A 21,601-nucleotide genomic window follows, 5' to 3' on the forward strand; every position below is an offset into this window, starting at 1 on the left:
TGCATTACGATAGTACTCGAGCTCAAGCTCATGAGGAATCTTGCGCACAATTGCTCGACGAACAGCGACGTCATATTGACTCGTCGGAATGCCTAAAGCTTGCAGATTTCGAACCCGAGCAGTTACAGTCCCATGTAAGTCTCGTAACCCTCGGACATCCTGAAAGTCCGTAACGGGCTTAAGATCGAATAATGAGTCCAGATGATCGTTGATAAGAAGCTCGTCCTTGCCGAAGCGTGCCTTTAGGATGTCAACAGCAGTGACATAATTTTGATCAGTGATGGTCAAACCTTCGATGGCCGTAGCAGCAGATCCAGACACAAGCGACACGAGATATTTAAGCTTGTTGACTTGCGAAAGCCGTGAGTTGTCGTGTATGCTTGCTCTGAACTGGTCCCAAAACCCTTGCCATTTTGAAAGCTCACCATTGAAAGTGTCGATATGAAGCTTGGGCAAACTGACTCCATCACTAGCACCGTGCCCATGTTGCGGTGAAGCCTGATGACCGTCGCGGTGGTTGTTTGAAACTGGACCTGCAGTTGTCGACAACGCCCTGCGGACCTGTATCGTGATAGTCGTGATAGATTCAAGATATCGATCGCAGGCTGTGCATTCGTCTTCTAAAAGGTTTTCCTCGATGATACCCTGTATTCGGCCATCCAGCTGTGCCAAGGTCGCTGCTTTAGATTCTAGGAATGTCAGCTTTGATGTGAGCTGATCGTGGGGCAAAGGAGTCGTAGCCAAAAGAGCTGTGAGGTCCGAAGTAGTGCGTGTCACAGTTCCCCGACAAGCAGTGCGTAGCTTCTTCAACCTCTCCAAGTCCTCCATAACGATTCCGACGATGACGCTCTGCTCCGCCCTATAGTCCAGTCAGTACTTCCTGATCAGGTAAGACCCGCTTCCCGGGTTTCGGCACCAAATTGTAACAAGAAGAGAGGACGTCTGCTCAAGGGTACTGCAAAACGTTTAATGAATATGAAGATGGCGGAAGAATCTCAAGTCACGAGATCCGTGCCATGATTTTACGCGATATGATGTCATCTTTCTTTACACTGATGTTCTGAGGCTGGAACAACATAGAAGGGACAAATACATACAAAGCCTCAACTTGCCTAAGAAATTAACGATGAAAGATGAAAGTCACTGAAAAGGTTAGCCAGCTGTAGGAGTAGAACTCACATCTTCTGGATTGCCAGTCCAGGGCTCTACCAATTGAGCTAAGCTAACACGCCTTCTCAGCCACTTCCAGGGTGCGTCAATCCAGAAGATGTGGGTTCGAAGGTCTTCCGGCTCTGGTCTTCCGAAGCGAATGTAGGGACACCTCGTCGCCTTTAGGGCCCCCGTAATGTTTCCTTTCGAAACTCATCCACTATTGGAAAGGGCGTGTAAGATAACAAGGGAGAGAGAAGAGGGTACGTGATGACATCACATATCTTTTTAGCAGGACTCACCGTGTGACCCGTCGTGAGCTCACAGGGAAGGCATGGGTACTTGCCACGTCACGCAACGAGATCGTGCCGGTCGTCCGAGGCTTTAAATTTTTTCATGTTTTGAGCGGTAGCTCTGGATGGGGAAGGGGGTTCAGCTTCACCAACTAAGCTTTTGCAAACGACCGTGACGATCTGTGATGCCGCCGACGTGGACTCTCCTCCGCTCCCCGTAGCTGCGCTCCCATCGAGGAAGTGCGGGTGCCCGTGAACTCGTCCAGAACTAGGCGCGCACTGGTAACATGAATACGAGAGTGATGTACTGCTAACTGGTGCAGCGAATGCACCCAAATCGAAGAGTCCTGAAATTCTGAATGGTGCCCCCCTCCCTGCGCTACAGAACAGTCACGATCATTGTTCGTGTGGAAGGACATCGTCCGACATTTGTCATGCAATCCGACGTAGCTTGGTCCGCTCCTTTCCCCGCCCGCAGTGTTCCAAGTGGACGACAATATGCATGTGTGTATCCATTTTATTGCCGTTGTGTCGTCATTTCTGAAGCGTCCTTTAGCAGCTCGGGAGAAGTAACCTCCCCGTCGCCGCCCATACCCATATTGGTTGCTGTCTCTTCCGAAGACTGACCTAAAGATTTCCTCATTTGGCGGCGGAACTTCTTCAGCCACGCTTGGTGCTTCCTCTTCGGATTACTGCTTGGCGTGTTCACCGCACATAAGCTAATCAAGAAGCTTACTGTCCCGATTATCGCTATGAGAATGAAGATGGAAGCTACAGTGTGGGCCTGAAAGAGTAAGTAATGCCGAATCAAACTAGGGAACACGCAGGTTGAATGCAAATTCACTTTCGGCACAGGCCATTCAGGTATTTGCGCTATGAATTACTCAAGACACGACTATTCTTTTCACCAATGGTGCCTGGGCGCATATTCCGGTAGTTGCTTACTTTTCAGAGCCAGTAGTACCTATACTCAGCAGTACACAACAAAAGCGCCAAGTGCCAGCAGTGAGGTACCCAGTTATTAATGACTAGAGTTCCGCGTTTGCGGCATTTATTCCAGGATAGATTCGGCGGGTATTGATGTTTCGTCAAATTTGGATATTTTCACCATTTTAAAGCGCTTCAGCCCGCTATAGATGCCGAAAATTCGGCATTTATAATCACCAGGGAGAAGGAGGTCCATAGAAGTAGAGCAGCTTAGTAGGGAGACATTGGGAACGCGAATAATTTCGTTTCCTTTGATGGAGAGTACCACGTGTACTGAAACCCCATTGACCCACTGCTCAGAGTGTTCTCGGAGAAGGTTTTCAAGTGAACTAGAGCCTAGCGGCCCGAAGGGCACGTATTCGCAGCCTTCCACCTGGAAACGAAAATGCGGTGTCCTCGATGAAGAAATGTGCAGCCGGGTACCGGCACTTTCGGCATGTAGCACGACGTGCAAGAGTATAATTCGGAGTTTGCATTTTGGGCAAATGCTGAAAACGCGAAACACCAGTTATGATGGATTCCGCAGGTCGAGCGTGCACGTCATATTGGCCGCACCAATGCAGTGTGCGTCGCACGTAATTGATCTTTCCGTTCCCTCTTCGCACACCGGCACATTACACTGCGCTGCACGAAAACGACCAGCGGAATGCGCAATTAAAACTTTGTGGACGTTCTACCAGCGCAGCCCTACACGACGAGAACAACTGAAGTACCGAAAAGCAGTCGAAGCACAATCTCGTAAAATCAATTGATTCAATAACGTAAGCATCAGGACTCACACTTTCGTCCCAATCACGCGCATAGTTTCATTGAAAATCATAATTGAAAATTGCGGGCAGCACTGTGCCGAGGCAGACACCATTCGCATAACCGCAACCAAGATTACACACACAAACGCTGGATACATGAGCGCCATGCAGTGTTGCACGTTGCACGCTGAAATGAGGGTTGTTTCACCTAGGCGTCGCCCTGACAGATTCCATCAGCGTTTTGACAACCACTAGACCTCTACCCGAGAAACGTTATTATGACGTTGGTACACAGACTGAAACTGAAACAAATCGGAAGGGGAGGGCTGGATTCACGAATGGACACTTGTTCGCTGGCTCCTACTGAAAGCAAAGTAGGACCGAAGGCCGCGTCCCTTTCAGGGACCATCGTAATCCCCTCAAGACTGGCTTTCGGGCGGACCTGGTTGCCCCTTGCTTCGAGCTGGTCTCTAGCTTCGAGACTATCAAAACTGGTGGCGCTGTCGAACACTGACGTCATTTGTTTGCAAACAGGGAGAGGTCTGTCTTGGGCAGAATTTTGGAGTGACCGATCACGTGCATGCTATGTTACGGGATATTTGTATGCAATATAAGCTCTTAAATGGCACCAAACATGAAAGCTTTCATGCAAGAGCAACAAGCAAGCAGCTCGCTCTACGGTGCCTATATAGGGGTAGGGAGGTTACATTTAACATGATTGATGTTAACATTGCCTTGAGTTTGAGGGGCAAAACACGGGACGAACACAGGACGAGATGAACAGATAGACTCAGTTGATAGACGATAGGCACCGGGAACACGCTAATAATGTCAAAAACAAATCTAATACTTCTGAACTTTTTAAACATCTGGTGGCCTGTTCAGGTTGTTCGGCAGACCTTCCCGGAACCAACTGTTTAATCTCCTGCAATGACAAACTGTCCCGCACTCTACTAGAATCCTCCCTAATAGCAACTATAAAAGGATGTGAGCCAACCTAGCATTGTCCTCCCTGAAGGCTTGGTCACTCTCCTTAGTCCCGGATTCCATGGGAGAACTATTTTTGGGGGGGATACATTTTATTGCGTACCTTATTCATTCGTGAGTTTTACTTGTATTTTTATATACTTTACTATTACTGTTAATATTTTTACTTTTTATCGTCCTTTCTGCAACTTGTACTGCTTTGGAATGCCTTTCCATTCTTTGCAAGCACACACGTTCCCTTGTGCAGTTATGCTGCCACCGACCGTTAAGAGGTTCGTATTACGCGCCTCATATTCACCTACCCTGAGACGCCGAAGTGTGCACTTTCTTTTTACCCTGTCCCCCTTGCACTTTGTGTGTTAAAGCTTCATTGCTGGTTCGTGAGTCTATCTAGAATAGAATAGAATACGCTTGACGTGTGGAAGAACTGAATGAATTAAAAGATTATATCAGTACGTAAGTCATTGAGGTAGGTCGTCAGTCCACACAGCGCAGGTTGCTGGTGCTGCCTTGGCCAGCTCCCCAGTACCTTCTCAACACTAAATGGTCGGTTGTCAAGTTTCGCGAGGGCGTTCTTCAGTGTTCGCCGACTAGAGTCGAAGCGTCGGCAGTTGACCAGCACGTGCTCGGTGTCCTCCACAGCTCTCAAGTTGAACAGTTCGGCGATCCAACGACACCTATCTTATAAAGGAATGCTGCTGCGAACGGGACGTTGAGTCGCAGGCAATGAGTGACGGACAGCCTTGGCATCTTCGATGGGAGGCAGTAGGTGCAGTTGGGGTCGATTCGCGCGAGGAACGAGCGATTCATGACGTTGCCTGTCCACATGGTTTTAGAGAGGCGAGTACGCAAGGAGGCCCGCAAGTACTTTGCATCGGATTGCGTGAAGTGGATTTTATGAGTAGCTCTTTTATGGTGAGCAATTCGAGCAGCCTGGTCCGCCTTCTCATTTCCACTGATACCGCAGTGCCCAGGGATCCACTGGATGATGTTGTGACCCTTTGTTTCGGCAGAGTTGTATGCTGCTGTAACACTGTAGACGACCGGCGCAATTGAGGACATTGTCGAACCTTGCATGCTGTCTATCTGTTCATTCGTCCTGTGTTCGTCCTGTGTTTTCCCCTCAAACTCAAGGCAATGTTAACGTCAATTCAACACCAGCTAGCTTGCCTGCTCCTGCTACGTTCATCGACATTTTACGTGGCTAATGTGGCAAAATATTTTCGCTCTGCTGTGTATTATAACAGCGAATTTACAAAAACAGTCGGAGAAAGTGGCGATTCTCGCGGGATGTAAGGAAGCCCTCGTGCTTCTTTTCTTTATCAGCTTACGCGCCGCGTATACCTGCTTGAGCTGTGTCGCTCTACGTCACGAGTCACGCGTCCGGGGTCCACGTTACGTCACGACGTTCTTTCGTTCTCCGATAGGCTGTTTTTACGAGTGGACGGCTTTTTAAACGTGTGCAGAATAGAGGGTCCCGTGGGCACTCTGTAGGTCACCTGTATGCACTCGTCGTTCTTTACGTTACACTTTACTCTTTATCCGTTGCAGAACATGCTGTAGAAGAAAAAAAGGGAAATAGTGGGTCACCTCGCTCTGCTTTTAACGTTCACATACGCGATTGCGCAGGCTATTTTGTAGGCTATAGACCGACTGGAAAACAACGGGGTTCGACCACTGAATATTTGTGTAGTGTACAGCTTGGCTTGCCTGAGAATGATCTCGGACAGAATATCTGCTTATCGCTTACGAACGCAGTGTCACTTGGGACATGGACTTCGCCCTGTGTCCTTCCCTCTCAAACCCTGAAACGCCTACAGATGACTCCTTTATCATGACTTGCTTTATACAGGCACCTCTTGGCACGGAAGGCACCGCGTATTTATTTTCAAGTGGAACCCCGTCCTGTTCAGTCGTGGGCCCCTGAAGGATTTTACGACGATGTTACGAGATGCATACCTGTATGAAGGCTTCAAGTTTGCCAATGGTTGCTCCGATCAGAATCTTTTGTAACGTCACTAGAGGTCCTTCAGCGTTGATACGGCGACACTTAGAAAACACATCACAGAAGCCTTTCAGCTCTAGGCAAGGCGCACCTGGCCTCATTTGGAGACCACATAGTTTCTTCATCGTTGGGAAGTGACAAGCAGGGTAGCAATACGAGTTTTCAGTGCCTGAAAGCAAAAACTAATTTCGTTAGTAACAGTTACTTGAATTGCCAACAGACTCGAACTCACAACCTTTGTCCGGAATTGGCCTTCACATGGTATTCTGGGCGACTTTGTGCTCCCGTATGACACTATTAGCTCCCACCACCAAGCAAAGCCGTCAAAAGTGCACCGTCACGTAACATCTCAGAATCCGAGGCAACCTACCGCGAAGCACTCTTGTACTCACCGTTCTCTTTGCATGCGACAAGGCATTGTTGATTGATGTCATACTGCGCACTGGGAAGAGTGCAGCCTACGAGCCCGTACTTTTCGCACACAGAGCCCCTGCAACGTCCGTCCTTGCAAATTTGCGTATTGCTATTGCATAATGTGCCATCCGCCTTCTTTGCGGGTTTCGGGCACAGCGAACTGCGTCCAGTACTGGAGAGAGTCAAAGATAACGGCTGGAAGAGTGAGTCTGTGCAGCAGTCATTCGCTAGTACCCTAAGTTCGCGTTCACAATATATCTTCTAAATGATAATCGAAGGGGGGGGGGGATTTATTGACAGAAAAAAAATAAAAGGGGAAAGGTCAGCCATGCAGCACGCCGGATTGCTATTCCCTAAAAAAAAGAAATAAATAAAACAAAAAGACAAATAAATAAAGATATTAAACTAACTAAGTAACTAACTAGAAAGAATACTCGAAGGCGCTTTTCATCAGCTCTGCCTAGGTGCAGCTTTCATTCCAATGTGCTGCACGCTTGTCGAGGAACACTAACGCCTTCCTCGCGTCTATTGTCACTGCTACATCACGACAAAACAAACGACCATTTCACTATTCTTTCCTCTCCAAGTCATCCGAAGCAGTCAAGCGAGCTGGCAGTGTTGCGGTTAAGTGGTTGGATTAACAATCAGAATTGCAGACGCGGAACTGGTCAGTGCGGATGATTTCATTTTCGCTTTTCTTTTTCTTGCTTCTTTTATTTTTTATTTTTTTACGCCATGGTTTTTACGTCAACGTGGCATGTTCTCGGCGTGTGCTCAGTCTGTCCTCAGGCAAGCATCAACAAGATAGAGTGATATGCCTCATGTTGAATGTAAATACAAGCTATTCGCACAATGAGGTCCCAATACGTAGACGACGCACTATGTGGCTTTATACTTTGTGAAAATGTGCCTCTTTTCTTGAACTAGGCAGATCGCGGTGTTGTCCAATACTAAAACTGATGGTAATAGGTACATGTGGATAGAAACGTAGTCCTCGCGTTGGCCTCTAATAATAAAAAGCTACACAAGGATGCAAAATTTCAGTGCTATGAATCACAACGGTTATCGGATGGGCTAACATTGATACTATTGTTACTCCACACTGCACTAATCTAGTACACAGTGGATCAGGTGCCCGCAAAGGATATCTGCAGACGGCTATATGAGTGCAGTCCTCCTCCATTTCGCAATGTGTCCCTCTTGGTTGAAAACGGCAGTCCTTACTGCAACAAGCTCCGGCTGTTGGGCTGCAGATGCACGTAGCTCATTAATTCACACGCCGCGTAGTGACCGCAAATACTAGGTGACAGCATGGTGCATTTTAAAGGTGTACTCTAAGCTGCGCACACTCAGTTTACGTTGTTGCTTGTATAGCCAAGTGCGACGTCTTGTGCAAATAATCCCTAATTCGTCGAGCAACAGTGATATATGTTCACGACTGACTTGCGGCTCCTAATGGCTACGTAGCAACTTCTTTCGTTCTAGACTCAATGTTATCCGCATGTCATGTAGTTTTGCCGCCAGACTTGAAAAGCAGTGCGCAGTTGGTGACAGCTTCGACATCGTGTTGCCCGTAATTTACGATATTAGTTTTCTAAATAAACTATGAGTGCAATTGAGACAAAAATTGTGACGTAGGAGCACTGAGGGCTGGTGCTATCGATTAGACAAATCTTTCGGCTGACCCTTGCTGCAGGCCCGGAATGCCTCCACAGTACAAATAGCTGACGCCTACTCGCTCCCGACACCGGTTCCTTTCTTTATGCTGGAACATTGGATTGCTGGATTGGATTGGATTGGATTACTAGATGGGATTTAAGCTGGAACACTGGATCGCTAATATTCATTTTTACTGCTGTAAGACAACTATGATCATGAGCGACGCCAGAGTGTTCGGCCTGTGGATTAATTTTGTCCACCTGGGTGTTCTGTAACGTGCATTCAAACATCCGGCCTTGGTAGTCGCCATTCATTCCACCTTTCTCACCCTATGACCTTGTTCCAAATGCGGGAGAGGAAGACCCGGCCTTTGTGGTCTCCCGCGAGGAGGAGGGGGAGGAGTGTCGTTCGGTGCATATGAGCATTCGGATATTCTGGACGTTTGGTGCTTATGAGCAGCTTCTCCCCTCCTGCTCATTTCCACCAAACGCTCAAAACCACCAACTTTTTTTCGGTGCATATGAGCGTTTGGAGGTTTTGAGCGTTTGGAGGTTATGAGCGTTTGCAGGTTATGAGCATTTGGTGCTTATGAGCTACTACCATCGAACCCACAATCCTGTGATAAATAGGCCGACACCCTACCAACCGATCCACCGAGGCACCCTGCAAGGTGACCTGTTTGCTTAATTGATCTGCACGTGGTGTGTAAAAGTGACCCGGGAATATCAGTTATCATGATTACGAATTTAAAAATATGCAATGATGAGGTAGACCAATATTCCCGTTTTAGCAGTATGATCTCCTTTCGCGAAACGATATCTTTGGAATTGTCCTTACGTACCGTTATGGGACAGTGTGCTCTTTCGCCCTCTCACATTGGGGGTGAAGGAAAGATGCGTCTCCAAAGAAGCGCAGTGAACAAAAAAAGAAAAGGTGCTCTTTCATGAAGGGACCAGATGTTCTCATTGGGACAACTTAGTAGCCTTTATAATAGTAATGCTTTTTATAGTAGTTTGCTGGTACCCCCTTAAGGAGTGCCCTTCAGCATATGCTATATTGCAACTGACTTCATCTCGAAAAAAGTTAAATATATATATATATATATATATATATACTAAAAAATGTTAGCATTTAGCAGGGACACCCTGTATACCCCTCATGCATCAGCTGTGTTAACGCCGATTATATACAAACGCTCAAAACATGTTTGACAACGTATATACCGAGATACGGATGTACAGTGTCTGATCACATATGACGATACAAGATGTTTTTCGCAACACTATTTGCTTCACACACAAGTTTGATCATACAGGGCTTTGAACCTGTATAGCGCACACAATCCTCAGTAGGCTGGTCACACTGTCTATACGCCTGCTTATACACTGTAATATACATCGCGTGTGGGAACTGTGTCAATCCTGCAGAAACGTTACGTATCTATAGGTACGCAAGCGGACCCTTTGTACACGCGTGCAATTTACGGCAAAAAAAGAACATGAAAAGACAAAGAAAGACATGGCAGATTTAATAAATTCTTCCTCCTATAGACCGTACCTGCATATCTTGTTCGGCTTCAGCGTGCAACCTTGCTTCTTCGCGTCGTTGTGTCGAGCGTAGCAGCACACGTCGGTACACTCACTTGCATCCATACCGCAATCGCACTGCTCTGCACCTTCGGTTATGTCGTTACCGCAAAGAGGGCCACTGTATTCTGAAAGGGATTTGGAACGCTTCTGCAGACCCTCATGCTAAACGTAACATCCGAAATACCTTGGAAGCAGTTTTCGCGGTAGCTCTCCCCCGATAAAATGGGTCCAAGCACGCCGGACATAAAGTTGATACTGCACGGTGAGAACTTGTCGTTGTTTTTAAGATCGCCTTTCGTGGCGCAAGGATACATTATGTAGTTCCCGCCTCCTGCCTGGCCAGGGGCACATACCTCGCCCTCATCGTGCTGAAATGTGAGGAAAGCAAGATTATTTGGATGGTCAAGGCAGAGACTGTGGGTATGAAATACTGGCTAGTCTCTTCCAGTCTGAAACATGAGTCCTGTAACTTACAGGGGAACCGAAGTTGTGTCCGATCTCGTGGGCTTGCGTAAGTTCGGAAATTTGCTGGGGCACGAAATCGTTGAAATTAATGAAGCTGACTATCCCGGTGTTGAGGCTGAGCTTGTATACTTTTCTTGTGCCTTGTTTTACCGACTCCTTGTATTTTTGGCATATTCCACCGGTTGCATCAAGGGGGTCGTTCGCTTGAAATGTAATCGTAATTGTTACTTTCAACCTGGCGACTCGAATCTACTTGCAGTTAAAGGGAAGAAGAAAGTCACTGAAGCGGTTAGCCAGCTGCAGAACTCCAGCTGCGAGCTGGATTGACTGTTCAGGGCTCTACCAATTGAGCTAAGCTAACCCACCTCCCCCAACGACGTCCAAGTGTGCCTCATTTGAGGGACAAACCACATCCACTCACTCACTCTTTCCACTCACTCGTGTTTTCTCACTCGTCGTCCCGTCGTATGTATGTATGTGTGAGTGAGAAAACACGCACACGCAAAAGTGAAAGGGGAATGAGTGAGTGAGTGGATGTGGTTTTTCCCTCAAATGACACACCCTTGGAAAGTGACTGACCGGCAAACCAGAAGATGTGGGTTCCAGCCCTGCAGCTGGCTAACCTTCTCAGTGTCTTCCTTCCTTCATTGTTCTTGGGCGCTTGAGGCTTTGTGTGTTGTCCAGCCTCAGAACATCAATTTCCATCGTGTCCTACTTGCACTTATCGACTCATACACAGGGACACCTTCACTGTAGAGTGTCTCTTTCCGCGTCGATCACTATATAAGGTCATGAAATTTTACAGTTGTCTGCTCGCGCTGATGATGAAACACTAAAGGAAGAAACTAAGTTGGACCACCGCATAAAGTGGACCGATGCAACTTTTGCCAAACTGTGCGACTATATGTACCAACTGTCACCGTGGAGATTAAGTTCAGGAGCAATAAGAATGGTGTCACTGGGCGCAGGCGCGTTGATAAGCCTCGCGGGGAACGCGTGATTGAGTTTGTTTCTTCAATTGTTTTTTTTTATTCCGTGTTAGCGCTGCGAAGCAACTGTGGCTATGAGCGGCGTACAGACGTGGACAGACGGAGAGAGGGCAGCAGGAAGGAGTGGGGGACAGGGGGGTTAGTATGCTTCCTGGGCAGACTTCGGGAGGAACCGACATCCGTCTGGAAAGTCTTCGTAAGACACAGGGACAGCACAGCCGGTGACAGGATTCGAACCCGTGTCACCACCTATTTTCGGGGGAGAGGGGGGTTGGTATACGTCCTGGGCCGACAACACAATTGCTGCTTACGCCACTGACAGAGGATATGAGCTGAAATGATCCGCTTCCGCAGCACGAAAATTCGAACAAGGAGAGAACATTGAAGAGCGAATGAGCAATAACCAGAAGTAGCATAAAAAAAAAAGAAATCAAAATGTTGATTTGATTGCAATTGACCTCCACCCGAGAAACGTCATCATGACGTTGGTAGACAGACCGAAACGAGTCAGAAGGGGAGGGCTGGGTTCCACGAATCGGCACATCTTCGCAGCCTACTATTGAAAGAAAAGTAGAACCGAAAGCCGCGTCCCTTTCAGGGACCATCGAAATCCCCTCAAGACCGTTGCTTACGGGCGCGACCTTGTTCCCTCCTTCTTCGAGGGTAGTTCAACTCTACCAAATTGGTGGCGCTGTCGAACACTGACGTCATTTGTTTACAAACAGGGAGAGGTCTATTGAACACACTCGTGTTTTGAGGCACCTTCGTCGAGCACGTAATTTCCGGAGTAATGCACTCGATTCTACGAACCAAGGAACATCGCTATCGTACACATTGTGCCAATACCATCGCATAGCATAAAAAAACAAAGGGCGGTAGCAAAAAAAAAATGTCCCCGGTCGCACTCATTTCAAGATCAGCACGGCTGGCGCATGCTCGCAGGTGGCCGTAGAGCACGCGCATCTATCGTCTATTCCTGTTGACATGTGATGCCTATTTGAGTTACATTCTTGTCCCCAAATACCTCGCTTTATTCAATCAAGTTGAACCAACTCGTTTCAACCAAGCAAGGGCGCTGTTTGAATTGAGCGACAAGGACAATCTAAAGGACAATCTAATTATTTACTTAAGCAATGTACTGCGACAGCTACTCCTACATTTATTCTTCGCCATCGATGTGTCTCTCTCTCTTATGGGAAAGAGCAGTTCTTTTTGTGTTTTTTTTTTTCACAATATATACTTCCTGAAAGGACATACTACTGAGAGGCAAAATAGAAAAAGCAAACGAGTATAAGGACGTCCTCCCAACCAGATTTTTCAATGAGGATTTTTCAAACACTGATACATAATAATACGTCCAGCGGTCATAATCTACAGTACGTGCTATGCCTCAATCCAATGTATCTACTCATTGCCACAAACACGTAGGCGCTTTATTTAATGCGTTTGTTAAATTATTTTTCTCTCGACACAGTTCGCTGGACTAAATTTCACGAGTACATTCAAGGGAAACCTATCCAGAACGCGAAAACAAAACAAATTGCGATGTTCTGGAGTAAACGATCTGCTTCGGTGCAGCCATCCAGGCGGCACCACTGTAGAGGCGAAGTCAGAGAAGAGAGTGTGGGGGAAGGAAAGAAGAGTTGTCCCTAGGTATTCAGGTGTTTTACGAAAGTCGACCCAACTAAGCGAAAACAGAATGCGAGCGACGGCGACGGGCTGCCGGGGAGCCATTCATTTTAGAGAGCCTCGTTTTAGCGAACCTCGTTTTAGAGATCCCGTTTTAGAGAGCCTCGTTTTAGATAATAGCGTTTTAGAGAAGATGGCGGTAGGTTACGTTTCAGCGAAAACCGTTTTAGAGAATAACGCTTTAGCGAAATCCACCACGATTTTGGTTTAATTTTCGCTTCCCACTAATCATCAACGCATTTTTTTCCCTTTTCTTGTATGCTCAGTTTAGAAGCCGGTGTTTATGTATGGTGTTTAGGTCTGGCTAGTTGGTGAGGTTTATGTATGGCTGCATCCTGACTAATTTTTAAGTAATAATAATTTTTAAGTTAATTAAATTTATGAAATATTATTTGCTAGTTTTTCTACACTGTGAGCAATATACAGCGTGTGTTGTTATTTGATTATTATTATTATTTATTATTATTATTATTATTTTCTTTCTTTCTTAACTGAACGCGCTGTGATGTGATGCGTTTCCAAAAATAAATAACACACCCTGTATTCTCACGGGGAGGAGACCATGATGGGGAGAGCAAGCAAGGCAAACACAAGCACACAACATAAGCTCAACCTGTACAAACTACCCCGTCTTGATACGCTTAGGGAGCACAGGGAGTTAGTTTTTACGATGTCTTATGTGTAATAAAACTATGTAAGAAATGTATGCTTGCTGGAGTGACGGTTGCAAAATAATTCGTCTTCGCTCGAACAAGTAGCAAGAACTATATTCATCTCTGCTGTGGTTCCCTTCTCTTTTCATCTTTTATGTTCTTCGGAGCTAGCATACCAAAACCGAAATCTGTTTTCTCTAAAACGGCATTCCCTGAAACGTGCCCCGGAGTCTCTAAAACGGTATTCGCTAAAACGAGACTCTTTTTCCCTAAAACGTAACTCGCTAAAAAGTGACCTGTTCTCTAAAACGCAATTCTCTGAAACAAGGCTCTCTAAACCGTAGCAACCAAAGGCTTACGCTAACGCACTTTTTTTTTTCTGTTAAGTAGGCAACTTTTCGTGATTGTTTCGTACGAGTCGGAGTTCACAATGTAAAAAAGAAAAATTTGGAGCGTGGCGGTTCAATTTAGGAAGCGGCTTACTCTATGGGACTGCGAGGACTGCTCTGGAAAAAAGCGAAGAAAAACAAGTGTGCAGTGCCGGCACTCATCTATCCTTAGTACGTTTGCCGGGGTACTTATGTCAGTGACCAGTTTTGTTCAGATCTAGGTCTTTTGCATATAACGCTTAGGCTTATATATCCCAGTTTTCCATTGGGGCTTCCAACTTCGGCTAGTTTATACTACGAACAGCGCCAGGCGCAAAAGCTACCCGGGCTATAGGGCGCCAAACTAGTACCAAGTTACGCGGCAGAAGTGCTAGATGTACTTGTGAGCGCCATTCTCCCATTCTCCGTTTGGCTTCTGCGACAAAGCGCAACTAACACTGGAGGTCATGGCGATTTACTCCTAAGATTGAACAGGTACGTATAGTCGTTTTCCGGCGACATGAAACATTCTGCGACGTGTGCCGCGGTGGTTAGTCAGGGGCAAAATTAACCGAGCGAAGGATGCCAAGATTGGACCACAGATGGAGGCTAGGACATACCTGGTGATAGTGCGATCCAAGCAAGGCCAAGAACTCCGTCCGGAAAATCACGATACGTCCACGCGTACGAGAGGCAGAATTCATCGTGGTTCCTCAATGACTGGGCATACAGAAAATCAGTCACCTCCATCAGAGAGGTGCAGAACGGATTTGTTGCTGCCTTTTCTCCAATGCAGTTTGAAGAGTCATTGATCTGTAGAAAAGAAATCCTGTTCATCAAGGACAGTACGTTATATAATAAGACAGTGTATATCTGCAGCTGTAGTACAGCATTGCTGACGACAAAGACCTCGATGCAAAGTTTACAGTATGTCGTTCAGTACTCACGTGAATTCTCTGGACAATGAAGCTGATGTCTTCAATACCATGAAAATCTGTGGTTCGGTAAATTTGATTGGCTTTTTGAATGTGAGCACTAATGGATGCCGACAAGCGCGCCCTTGTGGCCTTGTCGTCTTTGCTTCCTTCGGAGTATTTGCCGTACAGCAGGTGGTCAATGTTGTATTCGAGGTTGCACACTCTTCTACCTGCTGATGCAGCCCGACCTGAGGTGGAGTCATTGAAGCTCTTCTCCTTGACTTGCTTATATTCACGTCTCCGTTCTTTCTCGCTTCCCATATTTTGCAGCCTACGTCCAATCCACGAGTTCCGACGTTCATCTTTGTGCGGGCGCTAGGAGGACATAGTTCATTACCGCGTTGTATCATCATGTGCCGCGTTGTATCATCACATCAACTTCGCCTCACAAAGGTTCTAGGACTAACAAGTTCGCAACTAGTAAATACCATGCGTATAGTAAATACCACGCCAGCGTTCGACATTTATGCTTGTCATGCTGCATGTGAGAATAACTGCGCCATAATTTGAGATCTGTCGCTGCTCTACACGATACTTATCCCCAAGCTCTTGATTCTTTTCAATGCAGTTCGGGTGTGAGCACCCTGAAGGTGAGAAAATAAAGAATGATTACATCTACTGCGATAGTCGCATAAGGGGCTTGCGTTTAGTTGCTCACGAAAGCTGTCCTGCACACAGAAAAATAGCCGTCCTTCGAGAGTTTTTCGTTGTACAAGAACCTTCCTCAGAACCTTTCCCGTCTTGGATAACGCCGAATAACTTCCTCGAGTTCTTCCTCGAACGGTTATTTTTCTCTGTGTGGAAGACTTGCTTGTCACGCGCCATTGGCATCCTTGTGGTGTAGCGGTTGTGTTGCGGTTGTTCAAAAATCGATGTTGGCAGTAAAGAGAATTTTGCATTCTCTCGTTATAGGCGCTTTGTGGCAAGTTCACAGGGACATCTTAAGGATTCTGAACTGGTTTTGTATTTCTAAGTAGAGGTGGACTTCACCCCGTTGAAACAGTTCGTACTGACAGCAATCAAATACCAATGCCAGTCAGATGTCGTGATTACCAAACTCATCGCGAAAAACGTGTAAATAGCAATGATGTTTGCTGTCCTTACCGGAGTCGGGACGATATTGCTGTAAACCTGCTTCATCCAACTTCGACTCTTGGAATTCAGCCCGCACCAGCTTCCTGTCTTTGTCTTTGTGGGGTGTGGGTAAACAACGTCCCGCGAGTCATAAAGGACTGAGTGGAATGGCGTTTCAAAATTGAAGTATTTCCTGGCGGACTCCAGGTAGAAGCTGCCGTTGCTCGTGATAATCCCTCCCTCAAACTCGCCATCGTGAAGACCACCATACACGAAGCTTCCAATGTCTCCTACGTTAGGAGAAAACTGTAATTGACCTGCTGCCTTTCCCTATTGAGTACACTGCTTTGAATAGAAGCGTAGTATGTGTACCATCAACGTATCCGGAGTAAATGTGATCTAGTTCTGGTTCCACAATTCCCTGTTCAGTCGTCTCAACGACAAGGTCCTTGTGAAACATGGATGCATCTGGTTTCAAGCGAAGATGAAAATATCTACAAGAGAGCATAGTGTTTCGCGTGGCTGCACGAGACTATGGAATGTGATGGGCTGCCGGGTGTAGACGTCGACGCTTACCGGTCAAGACCGCGAAACTTGACGCTGACTTCGTCAGCGGGGGAGCGCTTCCTCCGCAAATGGTGCTTGTGAACATCAGCGGTGTCGTAGGACACCGGCTCGAAGTGCTGCACAAAGCTGTTGAGTCTTTCTCCTGAAACTGTTAGTTGCGGTTGCAGGAGTGTCCAAAACATTACCATAGAAATGTCGAAGAAGTTTGCTTGCGACATACTCCTACGAAGAATTGAAGCTGAGCATACAGTCAGGAGCGCAAATGATACCATAACGAATGAATTACAACTGATGGGCCGTCCGGTGCTAATCGAACTGCTGCTGTTCTTCTTCTTCAGAAGCACACGAGAGCACACGGGCCGCGTGCATACGTGATGGTAGACGACGAATGACAACCAAAACGTTTCGCAAAAGTCCCGATAGGATGCGCCACCGTGTTGCGCATGCTCCGTCAACATTTTATGAAATGGCGGATTGATTCGTTGCGTCGTTCGTGATTTATGATTGACAGAAAAACGCAATTTACACTTTCCCTCTCCTTCTTAAGAAGGCCGACAATGCGAAGCGGACTCCAATTGGCTTCCTCAAACGATCTGTCCAATCATCGCCGGAGATCGTTGGAGAAGACCAGTTCGAGGTCTCTCCGCGTTGCCGGACTTCTTGAGGAGCAAAGGGAGAAGGAAAGCGTACATTGCGATTTCTTTCCCTCATAAATCACCAACGACAGGTTAGATCAATTTCATTCCTTTTGCGCTGGTGTCAAGGTAACGCCACCCTTCATCCTGCGAGGAGAATTGTTTGCGCGTACAGTGGAGGCATTAAAGATCTGGACAGTAATATGTTATGGTTATATATACGCCTTTGGTTTCTCTCTTTCTTTTATCCACTTCGTTTATCCAACTACATAACCGGAAGCTAGGCATGAGCTGTGACACTATACTGCTGTTTCACGTTTACAGCACATTTTATAATGTCGTGTATTAATGCCTATCAATGCGCCCCTATCATAACCCCATACCGAGTGCGCCCCCAATAATTAACCGCAGGGTTCCGTGGTAGCATTCCAACAATTAACAATGTGCGTATTAAACCTTTACTGCAGCACTCTCCCCCTGTCAGTACGCTGGAGAGGTCTTTCCCGAACCGTCACTTGTAACCTTACAGACCCACGCGTGACCCTTTCCAAAAAGTGAGTGAGCGTGAAAGTAAAGTAAAGTAAAAGCAAAGTAAGTGTATGCGTGAATTCCGTGAATTCATGCAAAGTTGTAAACTTACCGATCTCGTGTGTCCCTTTCGAAAACTGAGTGAGTAAGCGTTAAAGTAAAGTAAACGTGAAAGTAAAATAAGTATGTGAGTGAATTCCATTAACTCATGCAAGGTTGTAAAATCGTTCAAGTCTATAGTAAACTCGAAATTTAACACAAAAGAAAAACCGAAAGAGAAATACCTAATTGGTTAGTTTCTGCGCTTGCTGATACCTCGCTGTGATGTCAGTCCTCGGGGGTTTATTCTAGCGGTCTATACCTCTCTTTTGCGATGCTGTCGACTCTTCTGCGTGTGTGTGCGACCCACGAAGTTGTCCCAGGAGGCACGATTCCCCCGACCAGCATGCTTCCCTATCGGCACTCATGACTATCGGTCAATAACGACTTCACCACCACCATCACCACCAGAACAGTGTGGTGGTTTCTGGATGTGTTTTAATATGAGGTGCTTGTCAACAAGGAGGATGATTTGGCTGTACCTCTGTATGCTATGCAACATTGCACAGGGCAGGAAGTTCTCAAACTGTGTGATGTCAAATATACACTATACACTTTTTAGCACAACGAGGAGCCATTATACCCAACCTGCAACATGGCCAGAGCGATGCGCCGAAAACCACGTCCTGAAACAATGAACAAAACCGACGCTTCTGAGCACGTTCGTAAAGCTATTCACCAAAACCTCACTGCAAACAGCACATTCATTCCTGAGTTCTTTTCACGAAGTGGGAGTCCATAATTAATGCATTCTTGAGTCTTCACAGTCTTAACGGTCAAATCGTTAAACGGTAAAACCGCTCACATTATGTATAACGACACATTATGTTGCGATCAGTGATTTATCCGGACTCCCCCTACACCCCCCTAACCCCCACCCCCAAGAGAAAAAAAATCTGCAGGAGACCCGCCTAAAATTTTGTGACATAGCGCAATATTTCGTCAAGAGCGTGTAAAGACACCCTTGCGGAGCCCAACACTTCCCCAAGGACGAAATTCTGAGTAAGCCACTGGCTGCGATACGCCTCGTATAACGATCGTTCTTCCTTTTTGGACGATGTGATGGCCACCAGAGGTTACCGGTGACGCCATAGAACGGGGAACCCAGTTTGAGGACAAACAACAACTTTATTTTGACTTTGGAGAGTGGGGAGGTTCATCGCCAGACGCGATACTAATACCCCATTGCTGGTAGGGATGTGGGGAATAAAATAACGAGTTTGAGGACCTCTGGCATAGAGGATACCATTACGTTATGCAGTCTTCCAGGGTACCTTTCAACGACAGACGCAACATACTACATTGCATGCAATGTGCATTCGTCGTTTTGTCAGCCGTGTAAAGTGTTAAACTGGGTTGACGGCATGGGCGCCGCTAGGATTTTCTCCAGGGGGGGGGGGGGGGGGGCAAACCAATGCCAGGCGGTCGAGGTGGCCGGGGGGGGGGGGGGTATGGGTGCCGCGAGTGCAGGCAGGGAGCGGAGGTCTTCGGGCTGGTGCTCAACGTACGGGATATTCCTCTAGCTCTGGGTGTCGAATGCGCGGGAAACTATATTGTTTTAGCTCAGTTCTGGCTCACTAACCCTATGCTTCAGAATTTTTACGTTTTGCCGTTTCTCGGCAACGCAATCCCTTGTCCGTGCCAAGGCTCGCTCCTGATTTTTTGTTTCATACTACGTTTGCTGTCGCCACTCCTCCTGCCCTTTCCGTCAGCGATTATATAATAGCTAAAATAAATATCCTCAGTCAGCATAATGTACAGCAGGCCATGCCACTCACCCGTAACTGCTCACATGAAAAGCCAGTCATTTAATTAACGAGGAACAGAAGGTTCGTTACGCACCGCACCAAGCTAACCACGTAAAAAAAGAAAACGTGATTGTGTTCAAACGACCATGTTAGTGGCTAACGGCCATTGCTCTGAGGTGGAAGAGGGAGAAGGAGAAGATGGGCCAGGGGGCAACTGCCCCCCCCCCCTTGCCCCCCTTGACGGCGCCCCTGGTTGACGGCATTGCGCAAAACATGCCGAGTACATCCTCGCGGTACTATATGTGGGCGGCAGTGCATGGGCCAAGCATTATGAGAGAAATACAGCAACGCATAGAATACAAAGAAAAGGTCAAGCAAGTGCACGTGCACCCGTTGGCGTTGCCTGATTGTTGAGACGTGGCTAAAGGCCATTCTCCGTGGGACGAAGAAAAAGAAGACGACGTTTAGAACGCGTGTTACATTGGAATCAGCACTGGAGCAACAACAACAACAACAACAACACTGGGACTAGTTGTGCCATGATCATGTCTAAATCGAAGGGGCGGGAGACAAGGAAACCTAGAGCTAAAAAGGCAACCACGCCAATGGCAGGTAAGCCCGACACTTCCACTTTGGTCATTTTATTTTTTGTTCGAAATCTATCGAAAACTATCTTGTGTCAAGTGTAGAGGTGAGGATAGGATGCGCGGGTCCCCGCAAATATGACTTCTACATAGCCTAGTCTTCAAAACAACTTGCGAATACGTTGAAATTGCTTGTAAGCGATACTATACCATACAGATGCTGTAAGCACGCAACATAAATGCATGTATAGAAAATCATTGCATCGAGCGCATCCTCACCACTGACCATCAAAACACATTGCGCCAAGACATAAGCCGAAAACAATTATGCGCCGAAAACGTCTTGAACAGAGTGGTCCTCAACCATGACAGCTCCAGCGTTGCGTGGCAATAATTCACATAGGGACTTTGTATTCTGATGCCGAGAAACAATTATTGTGATGTTGGATGTGTTTAGTGCGTTCTACATTCCCAGACGTAGTTCCGTGCGTGTCGCGCTCTCATCCGCTCAAGTGATATGGGTTATTTTCTATGGTCATGTAAGCTCCCTTCCAAAAGCATTCACACTATTAAACGACTGTGATCGCTCACTGTTGACGAAATGAGCAAGACTCTTGTCTATGTTTAACTACTCTTGTGTGTAACGTTTTGTTGTAGCATACAGCGTGTTTCAGCTAAATCCCCGGGCTAAATAATTCACGAACGGGTACACAATCGAATAACTTTCTTTTTTAAAAGTATCTGTCCGGTACCACCTACCAGCTGCGCACCGTGTGAATCAGTGGGAGGCGCTCATCATTCATAACTTCTAAAGCAGGGCGCCGTCGGCGTTAAAATGGGTACTACTCATTTTTGGGCCTTCAGTGGACACCTTTTAGAGAAAATGTGCCACTGAAGCGGGACATTTGGTGCAGTAATTATTTGGTTTCGGTTTACATATTTGTGTAGCGGCTGGTCGCGGTGAAACGCAGAAGGACGCCTTTCACTCTTATCCACAAATGAATTGCGTGTTCTTGAACTTACTTTGCAACGGGGAGTGCTGAAGAAAAAGTAACAGCGTCAGACAGGCTTCGCCAGTCCCCCACCCCACTTATCTGACTGATATGCGCCCTTTCTCTGTTACGATCTTACGGACGAAACACAGTGATCACATCCCAATGTACTGAACGTCGAGTGCAATTACCGGCCTCGGTGGCTCAGTCGGTAGCGTGTTCGCCTTCTGATCCCGAGATCGCGGGTTGGAACCCGGCCGAGGGCGCCAGCAACTTGGTGGCAGGGTACAAGTTGCTTAGACACGCCGTCTTCCGCGAGGGACGTTAAATACGGGGTACCGTGTGGTGAGCTTTCATCGCACGTTAAAGAACCCTCAGGTGGGCAAAACCAATCCACAGAC

General features: G+C 46.8%; 2 protein-coding genes across 6 annotated transcripts in view; one reads left to right on the forward strand and one right to left on the reverse strand.

Moving 5' to 3' along the window:
- Positions 1 to 1,945: 1,945 nt before the first annotated feature.
- Positions 1,946 to 16,992, reverse strand: LOC135385614 (disintegrin and metalloproteinase domain-containing protein 10-like). Of its 3 annotated transcripts, none has more exons than XM_064615044.1 (13): positions 16,835 to 16,992; positions 16,624 to 16,762; positions 16,420 to 16,541; positions 16,078 to 16,337; positions 14,944 to 15,288; positions 14,617 to 14,809; positions 10,307 to 10,500; positions 10,017 to 10,200; positions 9,801 to 9,957; positions 7,733 to 7,831; positions 6,563 to 6,753; positions 6,125 to 6,339; positions 1,946 to 2,226 (listed from the first exon to the last, which is right to left on the reverse strand). In XM_064615044.1, exons 1-13 carry the CDS (start codon positions 16,884 to 16,886, stop codon positions 1,960 to 1,962), a joined length of 2,418 nt encoding a protein of 805 aa, XP_064471114.1. In that variant the 5' UTR covers positions 16,887 to 16,992; the 3' UTR covers positions 1,946 to 1,959. The 3 variants fall into 3 exon arrangements, with proteins under 3 accessions (XP_064471114.1, XP_064471113.1, XP_064471112.1); XM_064615043.1 differs by having other exon boundaries at positions 16,624 to 16,730; positions 16,800 to 16,992; XM_064615042.1 differs by having other exon boundaries at positions 16,624 to 16,992.
- A 2,970-nt stretch (positions 16,993 to 19,962) lies between these two features.
- Positions 19,963 to 21,601, forward strand: part of LOC135385615 (uncharacterized) — a 31,266-nt gene continuing 29,627 nt past the window's right edge. For all 3 annotated transcript variants that reach the window (XM_064615045.1, XM_064615047.1, XM_064615046.1), the window contains exon 1: positions 19,963 to 20,236. In XM_064615045.1, coding sequence (XP_064471115.1) covers positions 20,164 to 20,236 — 73 coding nt within the window. In that variant the 5' untranslated portion in view covers positions 19,963 to 20,163. The remainder of the gene's footprint in view (positions 20,237 to 21,601) is intronic.

Source organism: Ornithodoros turicata, chromosome 2 (assembly GCF_037126465.1).
Source record: "Ornithodoros turicata isolate Travis chromosome 2, ASM3712646v1, whole genome shotgun sequence".
Lineage (NCBI taxonomy): Eukaryota > Metazoa > Arthropoda > Arachnida > Ixodida > Argasidae > Ornithodoros > Ornithodoros turicata.

Excerpts from the sequence above, each read along its gene's own strand:
- LOC135385614 (XM_064615042.1), bottom strand. The coding sequence starts at position 16,886 with ATGGTATCATTTGCGCTCCTGACTGTATGCTCAGCTTCAATTCTTCGT. Across the intron at positions 16,542-16,623 it reads AAGTTTCGCGGTCTTGACCG|ATATTTTCATCTTCGCTTGA; the intron begins GTAAGCGTCGAC and ends GCTCTCTTGTAG. Across the intron at positions 10,201-10,306 it reads GACACAACTTCGGTTCCCCT|CACGATGAGGGCGAGGTATG; the intron begins GTAAGTTACAGG and ends CTCACATTTCAG.